At 61.5% G+C, this 16,987-nt stretch overlaps 2 protein-coding genes across 3 annotated transcripts; both read right to left on the minus strand.

Moving 5' to 3' along the window:
- Nucleotides 1-3,096: 3,096 nt before the first annotated feature.
- On the minus strand, nt 3,097-5,202 carry FXYD2 (FXYD domain containing ion transport regulator 2). Its single transcript, XM_041413882.1, has 6 exons — nt 5,091-5,202; nt 4,426-4,464; nt 4,224-4,298; nt 3,597-3,633; nt 3,428-3,458; nt 3,097-3,292 (listed from the first exon to the last, which is right to left on the minus strand). The coding sequence occupies exons 1-5, from the start codon at nt 5,185-5,187 to the stop codon at nt 3,434-3,436; spliced, it is 273 nt and encodes a 90-aa protein (XP_041269816.1). The 5' UTR covers nt 5,188-5,202; the 3' UTR covers nt 3,097-3,292; nt 3,428-3,433.
- A 1,008-nt stretch (nt 5,203-6,210) lies between these two features.
- FXYD6 (FXYD domain containing ion transport regulator 6) lies at nt 6,211-16,144 on the minus strand. Of its 2 annotated transcripts, none has more exons than XM_041413881.1 (8): nt 16,038-16,144; nt 9,867-9,926; nt 9,635-9,676; nt 9,450-9,524; nt 9,287-9,323; nt 8,975-9,024; nt 8,832-8,875; nt 6,211-7,958 (listed from the first exon to the last, which is right to left on the minus strand). In XM_041413881.1, exons 2-7 carry the CDS (start codon nt 9,922-9,924, stop codon nt 8,847-8,849), a joined length of 291 nt encoding a protein of 96 aa, XP_041269815.1. In that variant the 5' UTR covers nt 9,925-9,926; nt 16,038-16,144; the 3' UTR covers nt 6,211-7,958; nt 8,832-8,846. The 2 variants fall into 2 exon arrangements, with proteins under 2 accessions (XP_041269815.1, XP_041269813.1); XM_041413879.1 differs by having other exon boundaries at nt 9,867-9,929.
- Nucleotides 16,145-16,987: the final 843 nt, after the last annotated feature.

Consider the following 16,987-nt stretch of genomic DNA (forward strand, 5'->3'; position numbering starts at 1 on the left):
GAGCGCTGCTGGTTCTGCCGAGGTGCTGCTGCTGGATGAGCTGCCTTTTCGGGAGCAGAGCAGAGCAGAGGGAGGCTGAGGCACGTGGCTGGCTCCCCGCCAGCCCAGCCCATCTCTCCTCTCTCCAGTGCTCCTCTCTGGCTCCCTTAGTCACCATTTGCTGCTCTCCTCTTTAAACTAACGAGGAGACATTTTGCATTCCCGTTTCCTCATGGGCGAAATGCGTCCCTGGCACCACGGGGCAGGGCTGGCAGCTCCTCCCTGGCTGCTGCTGCTGATCCTGCTGCCTCATCTCCTCGCTTCCATTTGGGATGAACACAAGCACAGGCCAAGCCACAGCCAGCCAGAGCCCCTCTCCCTCCTACCTGTCCATCCAGAGCCCAGCAAAGCAAACAGGGAATAAATAACCAGCGCCGAGGGGAAGCTGTTTGGCTCTGGAAGCCTTCCCAGAGGAAAAGGGCACTCCAGTTGTCCGCTGTATTATTTACCCAATCCCCTTTGTGCCGCAGAAAAGATTTACTCTGAGAAGATTAATGGCTCAAGGGGCTGTGAGAGAAATCCCCCGAGATTGCCTGGTTCAGGGGAGAAGGCAAACACCTCCTCACCAAGGCCAGGGAGCACAGGGAAAGGGCTGGGCTTGCCCGTGGGACACCCTCTGATGGGGACAATGACTTGCCCTGGGAGAGCAGGACACTCTCATCAGGCCAGTGGCAGGAGGAAGGAGGCACAGTGGCCTTTTCCTGAGGTAAAGCCAAAGCTCCAGGGCTCAACATCCAAAATTACTCTGGAGGTCTGGAGAGCTGCTGGCAGCCCCTCTACCCCAGCTCAGAGAGGGTAAAGCCAAAGCTCCAGGACTCAGCATCCAAAACAAATGACTCTGGAGGTCTGGAGAGCTGCTGGCAGCCCCTCTACCCCAGCTCAGAGAGGGCACAGCTCCTGTGCATCCTTCACTGCTTTGTGCCCATTCTCTTCTCCTGGCTCCAGCCTGGGGCTGCGCTGCTCACAGCTGAGCTCTGAGGAGACCCTGACTGCCAAATGTCACACCCCGTGCAAGGTTTGGGTGCTGGGCGTGCCCTGCCCTGCCCCTGTCCCCTGTCGGTGTCCCCAGCTGGGGTGTGGGGCCGTGCAGGTGCGGGGTGTCCCCAAGCCGTGCAGAATAATGCCATTAATGCCATCTGGTGCCGAGACAGAGCTCCCGCGCGGGAGCCAGACACGGCTTTTCACTCCCCTAATCCCCGGCCCCAGAGCCACGGGGGTTCTGTCTGCGGGGCTCCGGGGAGGGCAGGGCACGGCTGCGGCCCTGGCAGGCTCGGCAGCCGGGAGGGAGCAGAGCCCTGGGGCTCGGGGCTGAGGACGGGCTCGCTTCAACCCCGCCGCCTTCCCGCCTGCTGGCACCTTCAGCTGCTGCTTTTGGGGGGACACAGCCCCACCACACTCCGTGAGGCACGGGCAGGGCAGTTGTGGTGTGGCCAAAGCCTTCTGTGCTCTTAAACAGGCACTTTGCATAGAATCTCAGGATCATTTAGTTTGACAAACACCTCTAAGACGGATGGAGCTTAACCATTAACCATTTTCTCCCTCGGTGGAAGGACTCCTGTTCCTGCTTGAGCTGTGCAAAGCTGCAACGAGTCTTTATTAGTGGGTCACTGTCAAGTCAAAATTATATTCCAAAATAATCTCCTTAGTGTGTTAAATAAGCACCTCAGATTAGACAAATTGCACGGATTTTGCCTAATAACCTTCCCCCACTTAATCCTATTTTTCTGCCAATGTCTGACCTCCATCGAAGCCCACACGAACCCAGGGAGTTGGTTTCTCCATCCCGGTTGTGCTGGGATGGTCGGGGTCACTGAGGGCAGCCCCTTGCACACCTGAACACCCACAGTGGCTTCAGGTGAGGGAGGAAACCCCCTGAGCTGGGGTTTCTCATCCAAACCATCCCCTGCTCAAGCAACCCCCAGAGTGATGAGGCTGGGAGTGAGCTGCGCACCGCATCCCCCCGAACCCCTCCTCCTCTGCTGGTTTGGGGTGCCCGAGGTCCCCTTTGGCCGCAGGGGTGGGGGGCAGGCAGCCCTGTGCCCTGCCGTCACTAGGGGTCTGTGTCGGGCCAGCTCTCCGCGCACAGAGCGAACCTCCCTCCTCCTCCTCACTGGCCGCCCAATTGCGGGAGAGTTTTCCTCTTCTTTTTTTCCTTTTTTTTTTTTTTTTTTTCTTCCCTGGCTGAATCCGAAGCTGAGAGAGGCCGAGAGCTCCCACAGAGCTCCGTGCTTCATCCGAGCCCGTTCCTGACCGAGAGGGTCGCGCTCTGTGCAGCCGGGCTGGGCTCACCTTGCCTGGGCACCAGTTGCCCGCTGAGCTGCTCCAGCACTCCCCTCCCCAGCAGGGCAGGGAGGGATTAAAAAGAGGGAAAATCCCCCAAATGCGTGGGTCAAGATAAAGGCAGTTTATAAAGTGAAAGCAGAGGGAGTGTGAGGGCAAGAAAAAGGAAAAAGGAAACGCAGGAGGCTGAAATTCTCCGTTTGCCATCTGCAGGTGATGCCCAACCCCTTCCCGGGAAGTCAGGATTGATATGTAAGGCAAATGTACCTCACAAACACCCCCTCTTTCTCCTCCTTTCCCTTTTCTTCTCTACCTGAGCAGGTGTCACCTGGTCTGGGATGTCCCTTTGGTCACTTTGGGGCTGTCCTGGCCGTGTCCCCTACCAGGACCCTGCCCACCCCAGGGACAGCGCTGCTGCTGTGGGAGCAGCAGGAACCAGAACGGGAGTGCTCCCAACACCTTCCCAGCTCCCACCACACAGCCCAGCACCGCCAGGGCTGCCAGGGGGAGAATTAACCCCATCGCAGCCGGACACGAGCGCACAAAGAGCCCCTCAGCGCTGCCAGCTGCTGCCAGGGCATCCCAAGGGAAAGGCAGGTGCCGCAGGATCCTGGACCCGCAGCTGTGAGGAGAAACATCCGGAGCAAAGCCAGGGCCTGCCCCGTGCCTCGGGCTGCGGGAACTTTCCTGGGTCTGCGGTGGAAGGCGCCTGCGGGGCAGAAAAGTGATTGGCGCCGGGCCAGGAGAGTGGGCGATTCAAACGCCTCGGGCACGCAGTTTAACCTCTCGGAGCTTGAACTTTATTAGCCAAGAAACTCTCGCTGGGTCTAAGAGAGGGGGAAGCACGAGGGTAATTTGCCTTCTGGCCTTGCGGGGTAATGGATCCAGTGGAGCGGGGTGAGGGGTGGCCACTGGCCAGGAGTGCTGGGCTTCGGCTGCAGCTCTGCTTCCATGGTGGCTTCCAGATCTGGAACTGGAGAGAGTGAGGGTGGCATGGCCAGCGTGTCCCAGCCCCTCTCCTCCCTGGACAGACCCCCCAGGAGTACTCCCCTGAAGCACGAGTGCCCCAAAGCATCGCTGCCAGCGCAGGGAGCCTTCAGCCTCCTACCTGCACCTACAGCTCCTCCTCGTTCCCTTGCCTGTGGAGCAAAAAGCAAAGGGAGAAGTGTTACACTGGGCAGTGTGGCTGAGGGAGAGGGGAACACGGGCTGAACCCTGGCCCTGCCAGCTGGCAGGACTGCGACAGGCAGCAGAGATGAAAACCGTGCAATACCCACCTCCTCTTCTTCCTCCCTCCACAGTGGAACCGCTGGCCTGGGGGCGAGAGGAGCGACTGAGGCTGAGCTCCCCCCACCCCATCACACCCACCCCTGCAGCCCTGGCACTGCCCACAGCCTCCCGCTCAGGCTGCCCCATGACTGCCAGTGCTGCTGGTTTCCATGGTTTTCTCCCTAAAATTGGTGGGCAGCATCCCTGCAGCAGCTGTGAGCGTGGCCACCCTGCACGAAGCGGCGCCAGAACGCCCAGGCAGGGCCACAGGGTGCCCTGCACACTTAGCATCGGGTCAGCCTGGGAGCTGCCGAGGTTCGAGGGCTCTGGGAGCGCTGGCTCCTCTCTCTGGAAATGTCAGAGTTTTCTCTGCTATTTTTAATGAGTGACCTTCCCTCTGAAGCCCGGGCGCTGGCAGGGAAACACAAAATATTTACGTGGTCTCCCTCCCAACTCGCCCTGTGCTGGGAGCGTGCCTAGATGGAAAGTTCCCAGGCAGCCCCGGGGGCAGGCTGTGCCCACCCCTGGTGCTGTGGGGGCAGGGTTGGTGACCCCCAGCCCCCTCCCGGCCAGAGGAGGGGCTGAGTGGAGCACGGAGCAGAGCCGAGGGGTGCCCGGCCCACCCAGGCACTTACTGAGGATGATGAGGAGCCCGATCACAAAAGCCACCACGGCGAAGATCAGCCCCCCGTTGCGGATGGTGTCATAGTCTGGGGAGGAGGAGAGCCAGGAGGTGTCAGGGCAGCCCCAGCGTGGGGCTGAGCCCGCAGCACAGAGCCAGCAGAGTGGCAGGGGGCTGCCCGTCCCCCTGCCCGCAGCCCCCGGGCACACACTCACCGTAGCTGAACCTGTCCTGGCCCTGCTCGGGCACTTGCTCTGAAAAGAGGAGAAACTCCAGTGAGAGCCACGTCCTCACGGTGTGGAGTGGGAGAGACCAGGACTGAGGACTGCAAGTGGCAGTGCTGTGACCTCCTTGGCACGCAGCTGAGCCAGGAAACTCCTGGGTCTCACCCCGGGAGCTTTAAATCCTGGGCAAACTCACGGGAGGCACTTGCAGGCTGCACTGCAGGATGCTCGGCAGCCTTGGAGCCGCAGCTGCAGCTGCAGGCAGAGATGCAGCCCCACTGCCCTCGGGAGGTGGCACTGCCTGCAGGACTCCAGCAGCGGCTCTGAACCCTCAGAGCACAGACTGAACGACCCCCCGAGGCTCACACCTCGCACCAGATGCACCCCAACAACCCCCCTCCGTGTCACCGAGCTCGTCACCGTGTCACCGCTCCAGCCACCTTACCTGAGTGCTCAGCTCTCTGCCGGGAGCAGATTGGAAGGAGAAATCACCCCCAGGAGAAGCCAAACACCAGCTGTGCCACGGGGCTGTGGAGCTCTGAGGGTCCAACCCCACATCTGCCCACCCCAAATCCTCGTCGAGACCTTCCCCCGCGGCGGGAGGGACCGGCGCTGCTCCTCGCAGGAGGTGTCCCCGCGGAGGTGGCTGTCCTTACCGTCACCCATGGCCTCGGCGTGTCCGGCTCCGGCGGGCGCCTCGCTCTGCGAGTGGGCACCCACGGGAACGCGCATTAATTGGGAGACAAACCTCATTAAACATTAATGGCCTCGGTGTAATGTTTATCGCAGTCACGAGGGGAGGCACAGGGCTCCCGCCCGCCTTTGGGAAAGAGGGAGGGGAGGGAAGGGCAGGGCAGCACCCACCGTGCCAGCCGCTGGGGAGGGCTGGGCACCCCGAGCTGCGCGTCCTTGTCCCGGCCCTCCCTCCCGTTCCCATTGTCAGCCCTGCTGGGCTTCACCTCCCGCCGCGGTGACGAGCCGGGGATGGGCTCAAATACAGGCTGCGACCGCCTTTGGCTGGAGAGCAGCGGGCAGCACGGCCCGTCCTCCCAGCCTGGCACCGAGGGTGCGCCGCCTCGGCCGGGTCGGCACCTCCGTGCCAGCTCCGTGCCATCCCCGGGCCCCGCAGCACCGCGATGGCCGTGGTGCATCCCTGCCGGCGGTGGGCACCGGGATGCCGTGCCCTCCGCGGGCGGTGCCAGTCCCGGGCCCGGCGTGGCCGGCTGCCAGGAGGGCTGTGCAATCCAGTTTGCTCTAATCTCGCCATCAGCGAGCGGAGTCACGCGCACAAGCCGATTAAGCGGGGTGGCCGGGGGGGGAGCCGGCCCCGAGGGACGCTCCCCTTGGCAGGGCTGGCGAGCGCCGACACCCAGAGCCCTCGGCAGCCGGGCCCCGGTGCCACGGGGTGCAGCCAAGCCCCAGGAGGGTGCTGCCCCAGGTGGGGCCGTCACAGCGGCTCTGCTGTCACCGCTGTCACCGTGCCCTGGCAGCGCTCAGCATCCGCCGGAGCGGCGCGCCAGCGGCCCGACACCGCGGCTCCCAAAAAGCCCGGGGACAAAAGTGTCCGCGCCCCCGCGCTCCCTTCCCACGGGCTCTGGCTCTTGCTGAGCTGCAGAGGGGAGCAGGAGGGGGCTCGGGGGCACAAAGCCCGGCTGTGCTGCCCAGGGCGCGGCCCCTGCTCCCCTGACCCAGGCGGGCCACAATGGGACGGCGTGGGAAGCTGCCAGGCTGCCCTGGGAACGCCAGGGCCCTCGAGACAAGGCAGGCAGGCACCGATAGAAACGATATTTTATTCCTTTCCCCTTAGGTCACAGCACAGAGCACACCAGCCCTCCAGCACAGCAGCACACTCGCCTATTTAAAAGGAGACACAATAGCTCAGTTTATTTTACAACAGTCAGGGTTTGGCCATTTTACACACCACAGGGAGCTCTTTGTTTCGTGGTAACACCGACGGCACACTAGGGACAGCACCGGGACACACACCGTGACACTCGGGGGCCAGCCTGGGGTCTGCTCTGCCCGGGAGCTCTCTGCAACAGCCAGGACGGAGGGAAGGGACACAACATGAGACACACGGTCCCTCTGCCTGGCACAGACGGGACAGAGCTGCCCGGTGCCACCAAGTGATGCCAAGCATGCAGGGACACAGACCACGCTGGGGCAGGGCCACCACAGTGGGATGGACACAGCAGAAACTCCTCTTAAATCCGTCCTGGGGGACAAGACCCCCTTCCTGGCGTGGGGGTGGAACCCTGAGGGATTTCAGTGAAGCCTTGGGGACCCCCCACTGCTGCCCCCACCCAAGCTGGCAGCCCCCAGCCCCAGCTGAGGTTTTACCTGCCCATGGACTGAAGGAAGAGCCAAAAATCACAGGTTTGCCTCTGACCCATGAGGGGACACAGGGTGACAACGACCTCTGGGCTCAGCACATTGTCACAGTGCAAGCTCAGGTGTGCAAAAGCCCCGAGAATCACTCAGTGCCACTCACTGCTGCTCCACAGGGAGAGGGGACATCTGGCACTGGGGGTGACACAGAACCACCACGGGACAACACACAGCACTGACACGGGTGGCACAGGGGGTGACAAGGCACCAGCAGGGGCAGGAGCACCAGGAGGAGATGCCAGTGCCCCTTCCGTGCCAGAACAAGCACAGACAGGATCTCTGTTTCTCTTTAGCCCTCAGACTGTGTCACCCACCCAGCTCTGGCTCGCGGGCAGGAGCTGGTTTGTGCTGGTTAGTGAGGTCACTGCTGTGCTGCTGCCCTCATCCACAGTGTCACCGTGCTGGGGACCTCACGGCCTTCTCTGCCACCAGGGCCTCGCCTCACACTTAAAGCAGCGTGCCACAGCTCTGACCAGGGACAGAAACGGGGAGTGCCAAGCAGGAGAGGCAGGAGAGCTCCCTTCAGCCTTGAATCCAGCACCCCAGCGACCCCAGCCAGGAGGGCTGAGCCATGGCATGTCCCTGCCTGACTCACCCCCCACCATGGCTGTTTTTAGGCTGGGGGCATGCAGGGGGTTATTGCTGAAATGGGGATGGGTGGCCCTGAAATGGCTGGGCAGGTCCCCAGGGCACTGCAGGTCCCCAAGCCCTGCCCAGAGCCAGGGGGGCTGTGCTGCTGGCACTGGCCAGGGAACGGGGCTCCCTGCCCCACAGCCCACGCTCCCTGTCCCCAGGCGTGGGAGGGCACCCCGAAGGGCAGCAGCCTGCCAGTCCTGCAGGGCCCGAATCACACGCACAGCACGAGAAGGGTGAGGAGAAAGTCACGATTACAACACCAGCAACAACTAGCCCTAGAGGTGGCGATCATCTCACAGCAACGCTACACACGGCGGGAGGCAGAGAGGACGCTGAGCGGGGTTTAGTGGGGTTGGCAGACAGAGACCCGCTGCTGGAGCACGGAGGGGACACGGGCACACAGCTCCGCGTCTCCTGAGAGGCTCCTGCTGCTGGGAGTTCAGTTTCCTCGCAGGCCGCGGGCATCTGCGCTCCGGGCGTCCCTCCTCGGGTCTCTGGCTCTGGGTGGGGGGCAGAGCAGTGGGTCACAGACATATCAGTGGGTCACAGACATATCAGTGGGTCACAGACGTATTTTATGAAAAATCCCTTTGTCAGGGTCTTTCCTCCTGAGAAGCTGGGAAGCTTCAGCTTCTCCATGTTTTGCTGCTTTAGGACGTGATTTGGAGAATTGTTTACCCAGCATGTGAAATTGTTTTTACTTGGTGACCAATGACAGCCACCTGTGTTGAGGCTGTGAGCAGTCACAAGATTTTATTATCATTCCTTTCTATTCCTTTCCAGCCTTCTGATGGATGCTTTCTCTCTATTCTTTTTAGTATAGTTTTCATATAGCATTTTAATATCATATCATATCACAATACAATAAATCAACCTTCTGAAACGTGGAGTCAAGATTCTCATCTCTTCCCTCATTCTGAGACCCTTGAACACAACCATAGCAGTGAGTCAGGCTTTCCCCACGCTGGGGTTGTACCCCCAGCACAAATTCCCAGCATGGGCTCCAGCCTTCCCCCTCTCCACAGCAGGACACAGCCCAGGGGGTTGGGGAGCTCAGAGTGAGACACCCCGAGGAGTTCCCACCCAGATTTCTGAACAGCCTAAAACCAAAACCACCCAGGGGTGGAGGAGCAGCAGAAAAGGAAGTGTAACACAAGGGAAAGTCCGGACAGATGCTTCCTTTTCCTGCCTGTGGACACTCCCAGCACTGAGTTTCCTTGCTGTGGACCCCACCAGTGCACGCCCCCACCCCATCCCAGGCATGCAGAGCTGCCCGGTCCCACTGGTCTGCTCAGAGCCCCACAGTCACCCCACAGGCAGCCCCAGCTGTCCCTCCCACGCCGATGTCCCCACCCAGCCTGGCCTGGACTCACAGCATTGGCTCCTGCTCAGTTCTCTGCCTTCTGTGCCGCTGTTGCTGCAAAGGGAAGAGCAGAGGGGTTTGTGGTGCCTGCCCAGCAGGGAGGGGGCTGTGACACGGGGAGGTGGCACAGTGACCACAGGACAGGGACCTTACCGTTCGAGGTGATCAGGTTCTCTGCCTGAGCCTCCTCCTCCCCTGGAGCCCTGCAAGGAGAGGAGCACGGTGAGGGCAGCTGGGACCTGGGCTGGGGCATCAGGGGTAGGATCTGTGCCACATCAGGGGCTGGGGTGGCCAGGAAGGTGCACTGGGAACAGGCAGAGCTGCTCCCCCAGTTATGGGCAGCCCAAAGGGACACCCAGAAGAGAGTGCAGCCCCTCTGCCAGCTGTGAGAAGGACCCTGGGAGGATCAAAGGGAGCAGAGGGGCTTTCCAAGGGAGGTGTCCCCACCAGGCTGCCCTCACTCACCTGGGCTTCTGCTTGAAACTGCACCTGCACCTCCTGCCTGCAAGGGGAGAGATGCTCTGTGAGCGTGGCCCAAGGGGGAATGGGATGAGGCCTTTCCCACCACGGGAACAGTCCCTGCTGCCCACCAGCCAGCCCAGCACCCCCCACCTCCCCCCTGACTTACTGAGGATGAGGAGAATGCCCACGGTGAACAGGACCACGGCGAACACCAGCCCCCCGATCCTCAGGCTCTGGTAATCTGGGAGGGGGACACACAGGGCTCGTTGCTGCTGGCTTCAGGGAGGGGACGGCTCTTTGCTGCCCATGGCACCCCCACAGCCACCCCCAGGCTCAGCCATGCTCACTCACCATAGTTAAAGGGATCCTCCTCCTCCTTCTCCTGCGTGGCCACTGGAAAGGAGCAGACAAGGGGGTGTGTGAGCTGAGTGAGCCCCTGCCTGAGCCCTGCCAGCTCCCCACAAACTCTGGGGCTCTGGGCTCTCACGGCTGCTGTCCCAGCCCCACTGCAGCCCCCTTGGACCCCTGTGGAGGCTGTTCCCTGCGGTCCCCCAGCTGTTCCTGAGGTGTGTGTGGCACCTACCGTCTGCCACGGCCGCTGGCACCAGCAGGGAGCACAGGAAGATGAGCGCTGCCTCCATGGCTGCTGCGAGAGAGGGGACAAGAGGGCGTCAGCACCAGAGACCTCAGGAGGCCACTGGGACAGGGCCAGGGAGCACGGGGGAGCTGCAGACAGCCCCATGGCATGGGGAGAGCCAGGCTGGTCCTAGGAAACATCCAGGGTGCCTGGTGCCATGGCTGCGCCCAGCCCAGCAGTTCAAAGGCAGGAAGGGAAGGGGTTGAGCAGCCAGACAGATTTTTCTGTGCGGTTCTGTGATGTATTTTCCACCATCTCCACCTGGCATAAATCTCAGTGCAGTCTCAAGTTTGCTCTGCAGGCAATGGGGCCAACACCCCAACAATCCCACCCTGGGCATCCCTGGCAGTGCTGTTCAAACCCTCCTGGGGCTCTGGCAGCCTCGGGGCCGTGCCCATTCCTTGGGGAGCCTGGGCAGTGCCCAGCATCCTCTGGGGGAAGAACCTTTTCCTAATATTCAACCTAAACCTCCACAGAGACACAAATAATAAAGAAAAGAGGCTGGATTTACAGTTACCCTAGTTTGCTAAAACACTCAAGCCTAAATCCCGCTGTGTTTGGGAGAAGTTGGCATAACTTAACCAGTTTGCTGAATATTTCCAGCCTCCTAAACTGGGACAGACTCCACTCGCACTTGGGATTATTTTTTAATGTGTTTTTCTTTTCAATTAAAAACTTCCTCAAGAAGATTTAAGAGACACCACGGAAGAAGAGGCAAGAAGAACAATTTTACTTTGCTCTCCCTACATCTGCTCTTAAAACTTCATTGGTTTTGAGCATCCCAGGGCTCCTCTCAGCACAGCACCCGGCCATCAGCCCCCGACCCGGCCCCCGATGATGATTTGTCCCAATTAGCATAGCAATTACACTCCCGCAATGAGGCCAGCGGCCCTGGTGGGACCGAGCTCAAAGACACACTTGCCCTCCGGGCTCCCTGCAGCAGCAAGGAGAGGCCATAAATAATCTCGGTGTCCCCTCCCACGGGAGCCTGTCCCTGTCCCTTCACTGGGGACACCCGGCCGGAGCACGGACCTTTCTCCCCGGCTGTGAGGACGCTGTGGCCGGGCTGTGACACCCCGAGCCAGCTCGGGCAGGGGGACACATCCCCGGCTGTATTTGGGATGGGAGCGACCCGGCAGCGCTGCTCTGCCCAGGGAGGGCATCGCTACCCACAGCCTGCTGCCAGCATCCCTCCTCCAGCTGCCGGGGGACAGCCAGGGGACAGGGGGGAGCTGCTCCCCGTCCTGCCCGCTGGCACGGGGCACTGCACACCCGCTTCTGCGAGGGGGACAGCCGGTGCCAGCGGGAGAGGGCTGGGCTGATGCGGCCCCTCGGAGCGGGGCGGTGGCAGGCTGGCCGCTGCCCCCGTGTCCCCGCAGCCGCCCGGGGCTCTGCCTGCTGCTGGCAGCGGTGCCAGGCGGTCACCCCGTGCCCCGGCGCCGGGCTGGGTGCCCATACATGGTCCGGAGGGCTCGCTGCTGCCTCGGGAGCGCAAGGGAGGTTATCGGGAGCGCCGAGTGCTACGGAGCTGCTGCAGCTGCTGCGCTGGATTAGTGCCGATAAGGAAGGGGCCCTCGACACAGCAGGAATTCAGCTCGCTGACGATGCAGAGCCCGGCAGAGTGCCGCTCTTCAGCCCCTGCAGAGCCTGACACGATTCAACCTCCAGCCCAGCCCAGCCCCGCTGCCCCGAGGTGCCCCAGACCCTGCCGCGGCCCCTTCTCGCAGTTTGAGCTGCAGGACTGGCACGGAGCAGGCTCAGCAATGCCCACCAGAGCCGGGCACTTCCCACTGCACCCACAGCGGCAGCGCCGGCCCCAGCGACCCTCGCAGAACCCGCCTTGCTCACCACAGCCAGCGCATCCCAGGGTCACTCCCATCCCTCCCTCCCTCCCCTGCCACGATTTGCCATTCCGGAGGCGAAGTGTTTACCCGAACACTGGAGGGTTTCATCCCCCTCTGCTGCAGCTGCTGGGCCATTGTGCAGCACAGGGCTGCACGGGAGCGCTCCCAGACAAACCCCCTCGTTTGCTGAGATGCAGATTTCGGGTAATTACCAGGTCTTAGAAACACACACAAAGAAGCCACAGCTGGTGACACAGTCACTTCGAGCTGCACATGTCCTTTCTCTCACGTTGGGAGCTGCAAAATCAGTCACTTTACCCCTCCGTGGGCTCTGTGTGTGCACAGGGGCTCACGGTCTGGTGCTGTGATCAATATTAATTGGCTCCCACATTCCTAAAACAAATCATTCATCAGATTTTTACTGTTCTGCTGCTATTTGCCCGCTACTGGCTCACTCCCTGAAGAACACACTCGGGGAATCTTGCGTTATTTCCTGCCCTGAGCCCCTCCACGTGGCACTGGGCCCTGCCCAGCCACGCACACCCCCTCCAAGCCCTTGCTCAGCGTTTGGCTTCTCGCACGTAGCGCGGCAGAGTTCGCTGCTGGGCCGAGCCAAGCGCGCAGCACACATATGTTCTTTGTTTTTCCATCTCAGTTCCTAGAATTCACACACTTGCCTGCTCTCAGACTTATCTCTGCACGAGTGAAGCGCCAGGGTTGGCAGTGTCCCTGCTCCAAAGGCAAACACGGCGCTCCGCAGCGCAAACGAGCCCAGCTCTGCTCCAAGGGAGCATATGCCTTGCAAAGAGCCACAGGTTTTTTGGGTTGCTCCAAGCTGGCCCACCCACTTCTTCCTGAAGCTGAAATAAAGTGAGAAGAGCGAGCACTGCCGTGGGTTTGCCGCTCTCCCCGCTCCTGCCTTCCCTCCTGCTGACTCCAGCTGTGCCTTGGCACAGGAAAGGAGAGGAAAACAGCAGCTGCCACGTCCCACAGCCCAGATCTTTCCTTGTTTTCTCCCCATTGGTGACACAAAGTTTGGAGTCACCACGGGCAGTGGAATGCCTGTGACTCAACCAAAACATGGGGGTTTCCTGTTAAAACTGCGAGATCCGGTGGAACACGGAGAGAGGCGGAGCAGCCCAGGAGCCGAGCAGCAGCGTCCAGAACTCGCCTTCCCTCTCATCCCAGCTCAACCTGCTGCTTTCTGAGGGATACCAGATCTCTTCCCACCATCCCTACCCCCACAGAAGAGCCGGTGGTCGGAGGAGGCAGCAGGAATTTGTGAGAGGCTCAGGGGGGAGGAAGCAGCCACACAGAGCGAGGAAGTACGTGGGAGGATGTTCTCTGGGAGGATGTGGATGAGAGTGGGCTGGGGGATTAACCCAGCCAGGGTTGGACCTGCCCCACGGTGAGGGTCAGTTCCCCCTGCCCAGAGCAGCCAGTGGTGACACCAACACGGCCGGGTGACAGGGCAGGGTGACACCCTGGCAGCAGGAGCTGGGAGTCACCCACACCCACGGATGATTCACGGCCCTGCCGCCGCCCTGCCACGCGCACAGCCACCACTCCCTCCATGCCGAGCACAGCCACGGCTCCTCCTCAGCCTCTTCCTCCTGGATGATCCCTCCTTGCCCATTCCCACCGGCTTGGTGATGTGTGTGTGTGCGTGGAGCCTGGGTGAGGGAGAGGAGCAGGCAAATCCGGGCAGGCAGACCCAGTCTCAGCTCTCTGCAGGGCAGCAAACCCTGCCAGGGCAAGGCAGGTGAATTTGTAACGCCGTTGGATCTCCAAGCCCCCTTTTCCTTTTCATTGTTTTGCATTGCTCTGCCCTGTCAAGTCTCAGCCATCACAGCGCAATTCTGGGCAGCCTCCGCCTTCCGTCAGGAGTCCTCAGGGCATCTCCCGAAGATCAGACCTAGTTAAAATCTCTGGTTTCTTTGCAAAGCCCCCCAGACCGTGACAGCAGCGCTCCGTTGCCCAGGGCATTTGAGAGCGTGCATGTGTGAATGGACATTTCCAGCTCTGCATAGATGTGCTCTTCTGCCATTTCACGTCAGCATCAATCTGGCTATTAATGTGCCTGTTGTTGTGCCTCGTGCTTCTAAATGAGAGAGGAGAGGAGATTTGCAGCCCTCGCCATTCTGGTCTGGATGGCCCTTCCCAAATCCGGTGCTGATTCAGAGGCTGACTGGATGGGAGACACGCTTTACTGCAGTCTAATTGTCTCTTCTGCTGGCTTGGGGAGTCTCTGAATGCACCATCCCTCACCTGTACCCCAGAACTCCCCTTGCCTCCTACAGGGCTTCTTTCAGCCTCATGGAACTGATCCTAAACCATTGAGGAGCCTCAGCCAAGACTGCCTGGCCATGTGTGGCTCAGCACAGTGCCCAGCCCCCGGTGACACCCCAATGAGGCAGCGAGGCCAATCCTTCACTGGGGCAAACCTCCAGTGAGAACCCTGCCTGGCCAGGGAACCCAGCCTGGGCTCCAGCAGGTACCAAACATCACCTCCCACAGGAGTCTGCCGCTCCTGATCCCTCCTTATTTGATTAACAGATAACCAAGGGCTGTAAACTTGACTGTGCACCTGCCTGGACCCACCACACTCTTGTTTGGCCACACAGCAGCTGAATGAGCCCGGCTCTGCAGGGGCATCAGCCACGAGAATCCCACAGGTGAGACAAAGGAGGGGTTCCCTGGAGGGTCCTGGTGGTGAGAGTGCCCCAGACCATCAGAACACCCTGGCAGAGCAGCATGCAAGGAGCTCTTTGAGGCTCCTGAGCGTGCTGGGCTCCACAGCAGAGCCTGCTCTGCAGCACATCAGAGCGGACATTTTCTCCCTTCTCTCCTCTGCTGTCACCATCAGCCACGACCACCGTGAGCACAGAGCAGGCAGCAGTGCCCAGCAGCACGGCTGCTGTTCCCAACACTGCCCCAGGCACAGAGCGATGGCAGGTGGCACTGCCCCTGGCTGGGACAGGACGGGACAGGACAGGACAGGACACCTCCATGCTGCCAGTGCCAACGGTGCCCTCTCCGTGCTCGGGGACACAACAGCTGCAGAGCTCAGCAGCCTCGTTACACCTTGCAAACACACAAACAGCCTGCAAGGCAAACACGGGGGAGCAGCTGGACACAGAGCTGCTGGTTTGCTGTGCCAGGGAGTGCCCTCCACACCCGGCACAGCCGTGGCTCCCCGCCGTGTTTTACCTGAACGAGAAGGTTGAGACAAAGCAGATAAAATTTCCAGGTGAGCGTGAGCCATGAGGCTGATGGGAGGAAGGTGTAGACTCACAGGATATCCTCCAGCAGGTTCCAAACATGCTCTAACAGGTGGCCTGGCTTGGCAGCCATGGCACTTCATTCTGGCAGATCTCCACTTCACTCCGCCCAGGAAAAATGGTCCAGTTGTGCATGAGCAGGGATTCTCCTGGTTTGTCTTTGTTTCAAACTGGGAGCAAAACCACCCAGCGGGACTGAAAATCCCAACGAGACCCACCAGCATCTTGGAGCGCTGCGGGCTTGCCAAAATGGGTGCTCCATTCTATTCCACACACGGCTTTCCCCGAGAGGCTGCTCCTTCACGCTGCTTATTCACATCCACGCAAACCACCTGTCACTTTCCCTCCCACAGAAATATCCCTGCAAGATCCAAGTTCCACCACATGGACTCCAAAACCCGTTTCTTTGGAAGCATTAATTACACACCCTGAGAGACACGCTCTTCCCTTCCTCCGTACGCCTTCCCGGGATGAGGCGCTCGGCTGTTTACGCACGGTGTTACTACAACACTGAACAACAGGAGCCCGAGCGCTGCCAAGGGCTGCGAGAGCGGGATCCCCCCGGCTCCCCCCAGCACCCCGGGATCCCCCCGGCTCCCCGGGATCCCCCCGGAACTCCAGGATCCCCCGGCTCCCCGGGATCCCCCCCGCTCCGCACAGCCCTGCCAGCCTGCCGAGCACCGCCCGTGCTCTCCCCGCGGGGGTCTCGGGTGGGGTCCGCCGGGGCATCCTCCCCAGCACGGGGGGCTGGTAACCAGGCAACGGTGGGATGAGGGAAACCGCGGTACCCGCCGTTGCCATGGCAGCCGCCGGGGCCGGGATGCGGGCGGGTCGGGGCGAGGGGCGATGCCCCGGGGCAGCGGGGCGGGGTCGCGGCCGNCGGGCACCCCCAGCCCCCCGCTGCCGGGCGCACCCCGACCCCCCGAGCGAGCCCCCCGTTCCCTCCCTTCCTCCCCACCGGCCCCCCGAGACCCCTGGGCGGCCGGACCCACCTGAGCTGGCCGGGCGGAGCCGGGCAGAGCCGGGCTGGCCCCGCGGCTCCGGGCGGTGCCGGGGGAGCGGAGCGGAGCGCGGAGCGGGGCTGCCGCACAAAGGGGAGGGGGCGCGGGCAGCGGCGGGGGCGCGGCCAGCACGGCCCGGCCCCCGGCGGCTCCCAGATCCCCCCAGAGGAAGGCACGGGGATGCTCAGGGGGATGGAGCGCCTCTGCTCTGGACACCGCTGGGGGTGTCCAGCCTGCGGAAGAGAAGGTCCAGGGAGAGCTCAGAGCCCCTTCCAGCGCCTAAAGAGGCTCCAGGAGAACTGGAGACGGACTTGGGACAAGGGATGGGTTGGAGAGACGAGAGGGAACGGCTTCCACTGCCAGAAGAGAGGGTTAAATGGGATATGGGGATGAAATTCTTCCCTGTGTGGGAGGTGAGGCTCTGGCACAGCCTGCCCAGAGGAGCTGTGGCTGCCTCGTCCCTGGAATTATCCAAGGCCAAGCTGGGTGGGGCTTGGAGCAACCTGGAATAGTGGGAGGTGTGTCAGGGATTTGGAGCTTGATGGCCTTGAGGATCCCTTCCAACCCGAACCATTCAGAGGTTCTGCAGAAGTCAGGGTGCCTGCAGGGTGTGGGTGTGGAGGGGAAACGCTCACCTGGCTGTGAAACATCCCTTCCCACAGCACTGCAGGCCTGGACTCTGCCCTGAGCTCTGCTCCGGGCATGGGGGGAGCCAGGGGCAGACTGGGAGCTCAGAAAACACACACAGATGAATTGCAAACACGACACAGAGGCCCTGCTGCCTCCTGAGAGCTGGGAAAGGGCTGCCAGGCTGCCAGGCCAGGTGCCCAGCTCACAGGGCTGCAGTCACGTCACTCAGCATGTCTCAGGTCAGGGTGGGCAGCAGGGCCACTCTTCCAGCCTGGCCTGGCTCAGTTTCAGGCACACCCAGGACCTGGTGC

Source organism: Onychostruthus taczanowskii, unplaced genomic scaffold (genome assembly GCF_017590055.1).
Source record: "Onychostruthus taczanowskii isolate IOZ18803 unplaced genomic scaffold, ASM1759005v1 scaffold43, whole genome shotgun sequence".
NCBI lineage: Eukaryota > Metazoa > Chordata > Aves > Passeriformes > Passeridae > Onychostruthus > Onychostruthus taczanowskii.

Coding starts and splice junctions, on each gene's coding strand:
- FXYD6 (XM_041413881.1), bottom strand. CDS start 9,924: ATGGAGGCAGCGCTCATCTTCCTGTGCTCCCTGCTGGTGCCAGCGGCC. Junction 9,677..9,866: donor GCCAGCGGCCGTGGCAGACG/GTAGGTGCCACA, acceptor GCTCCTTTCCAG/TGGCCACGCAGGAGAAGGAG. Junction 9,025..9,286: donor AGTTTCAAGCAGAAGCCCAG/GTGAGTGAGGGC, acceptor CTCTCCTTGCAG/GGCTCCAGGGGAGGAGGAGG.
- FXYD2 (XM_041413882.1), bottom strand. CDS start 5,187: ATGAGGTTTGTCTCCCAATTAATGCGCGTTCCCGTGGGTGCCCACTCG. Junction 4,465..5,090: donor CGCCGAGGCCATGGGTGACG/GTAAGGACAGCC, acceptor TCCTCTTTTCAG/AGCAAGTGCCCGAGCAGGGC. Junction 3,459..3,596: donor GGAGGGAGGAAGAAGAGGAG/GTGGGTATTGCA, acceptor TTTGCTCCACAG/GCAAGGGAACGAGGAGGAGC.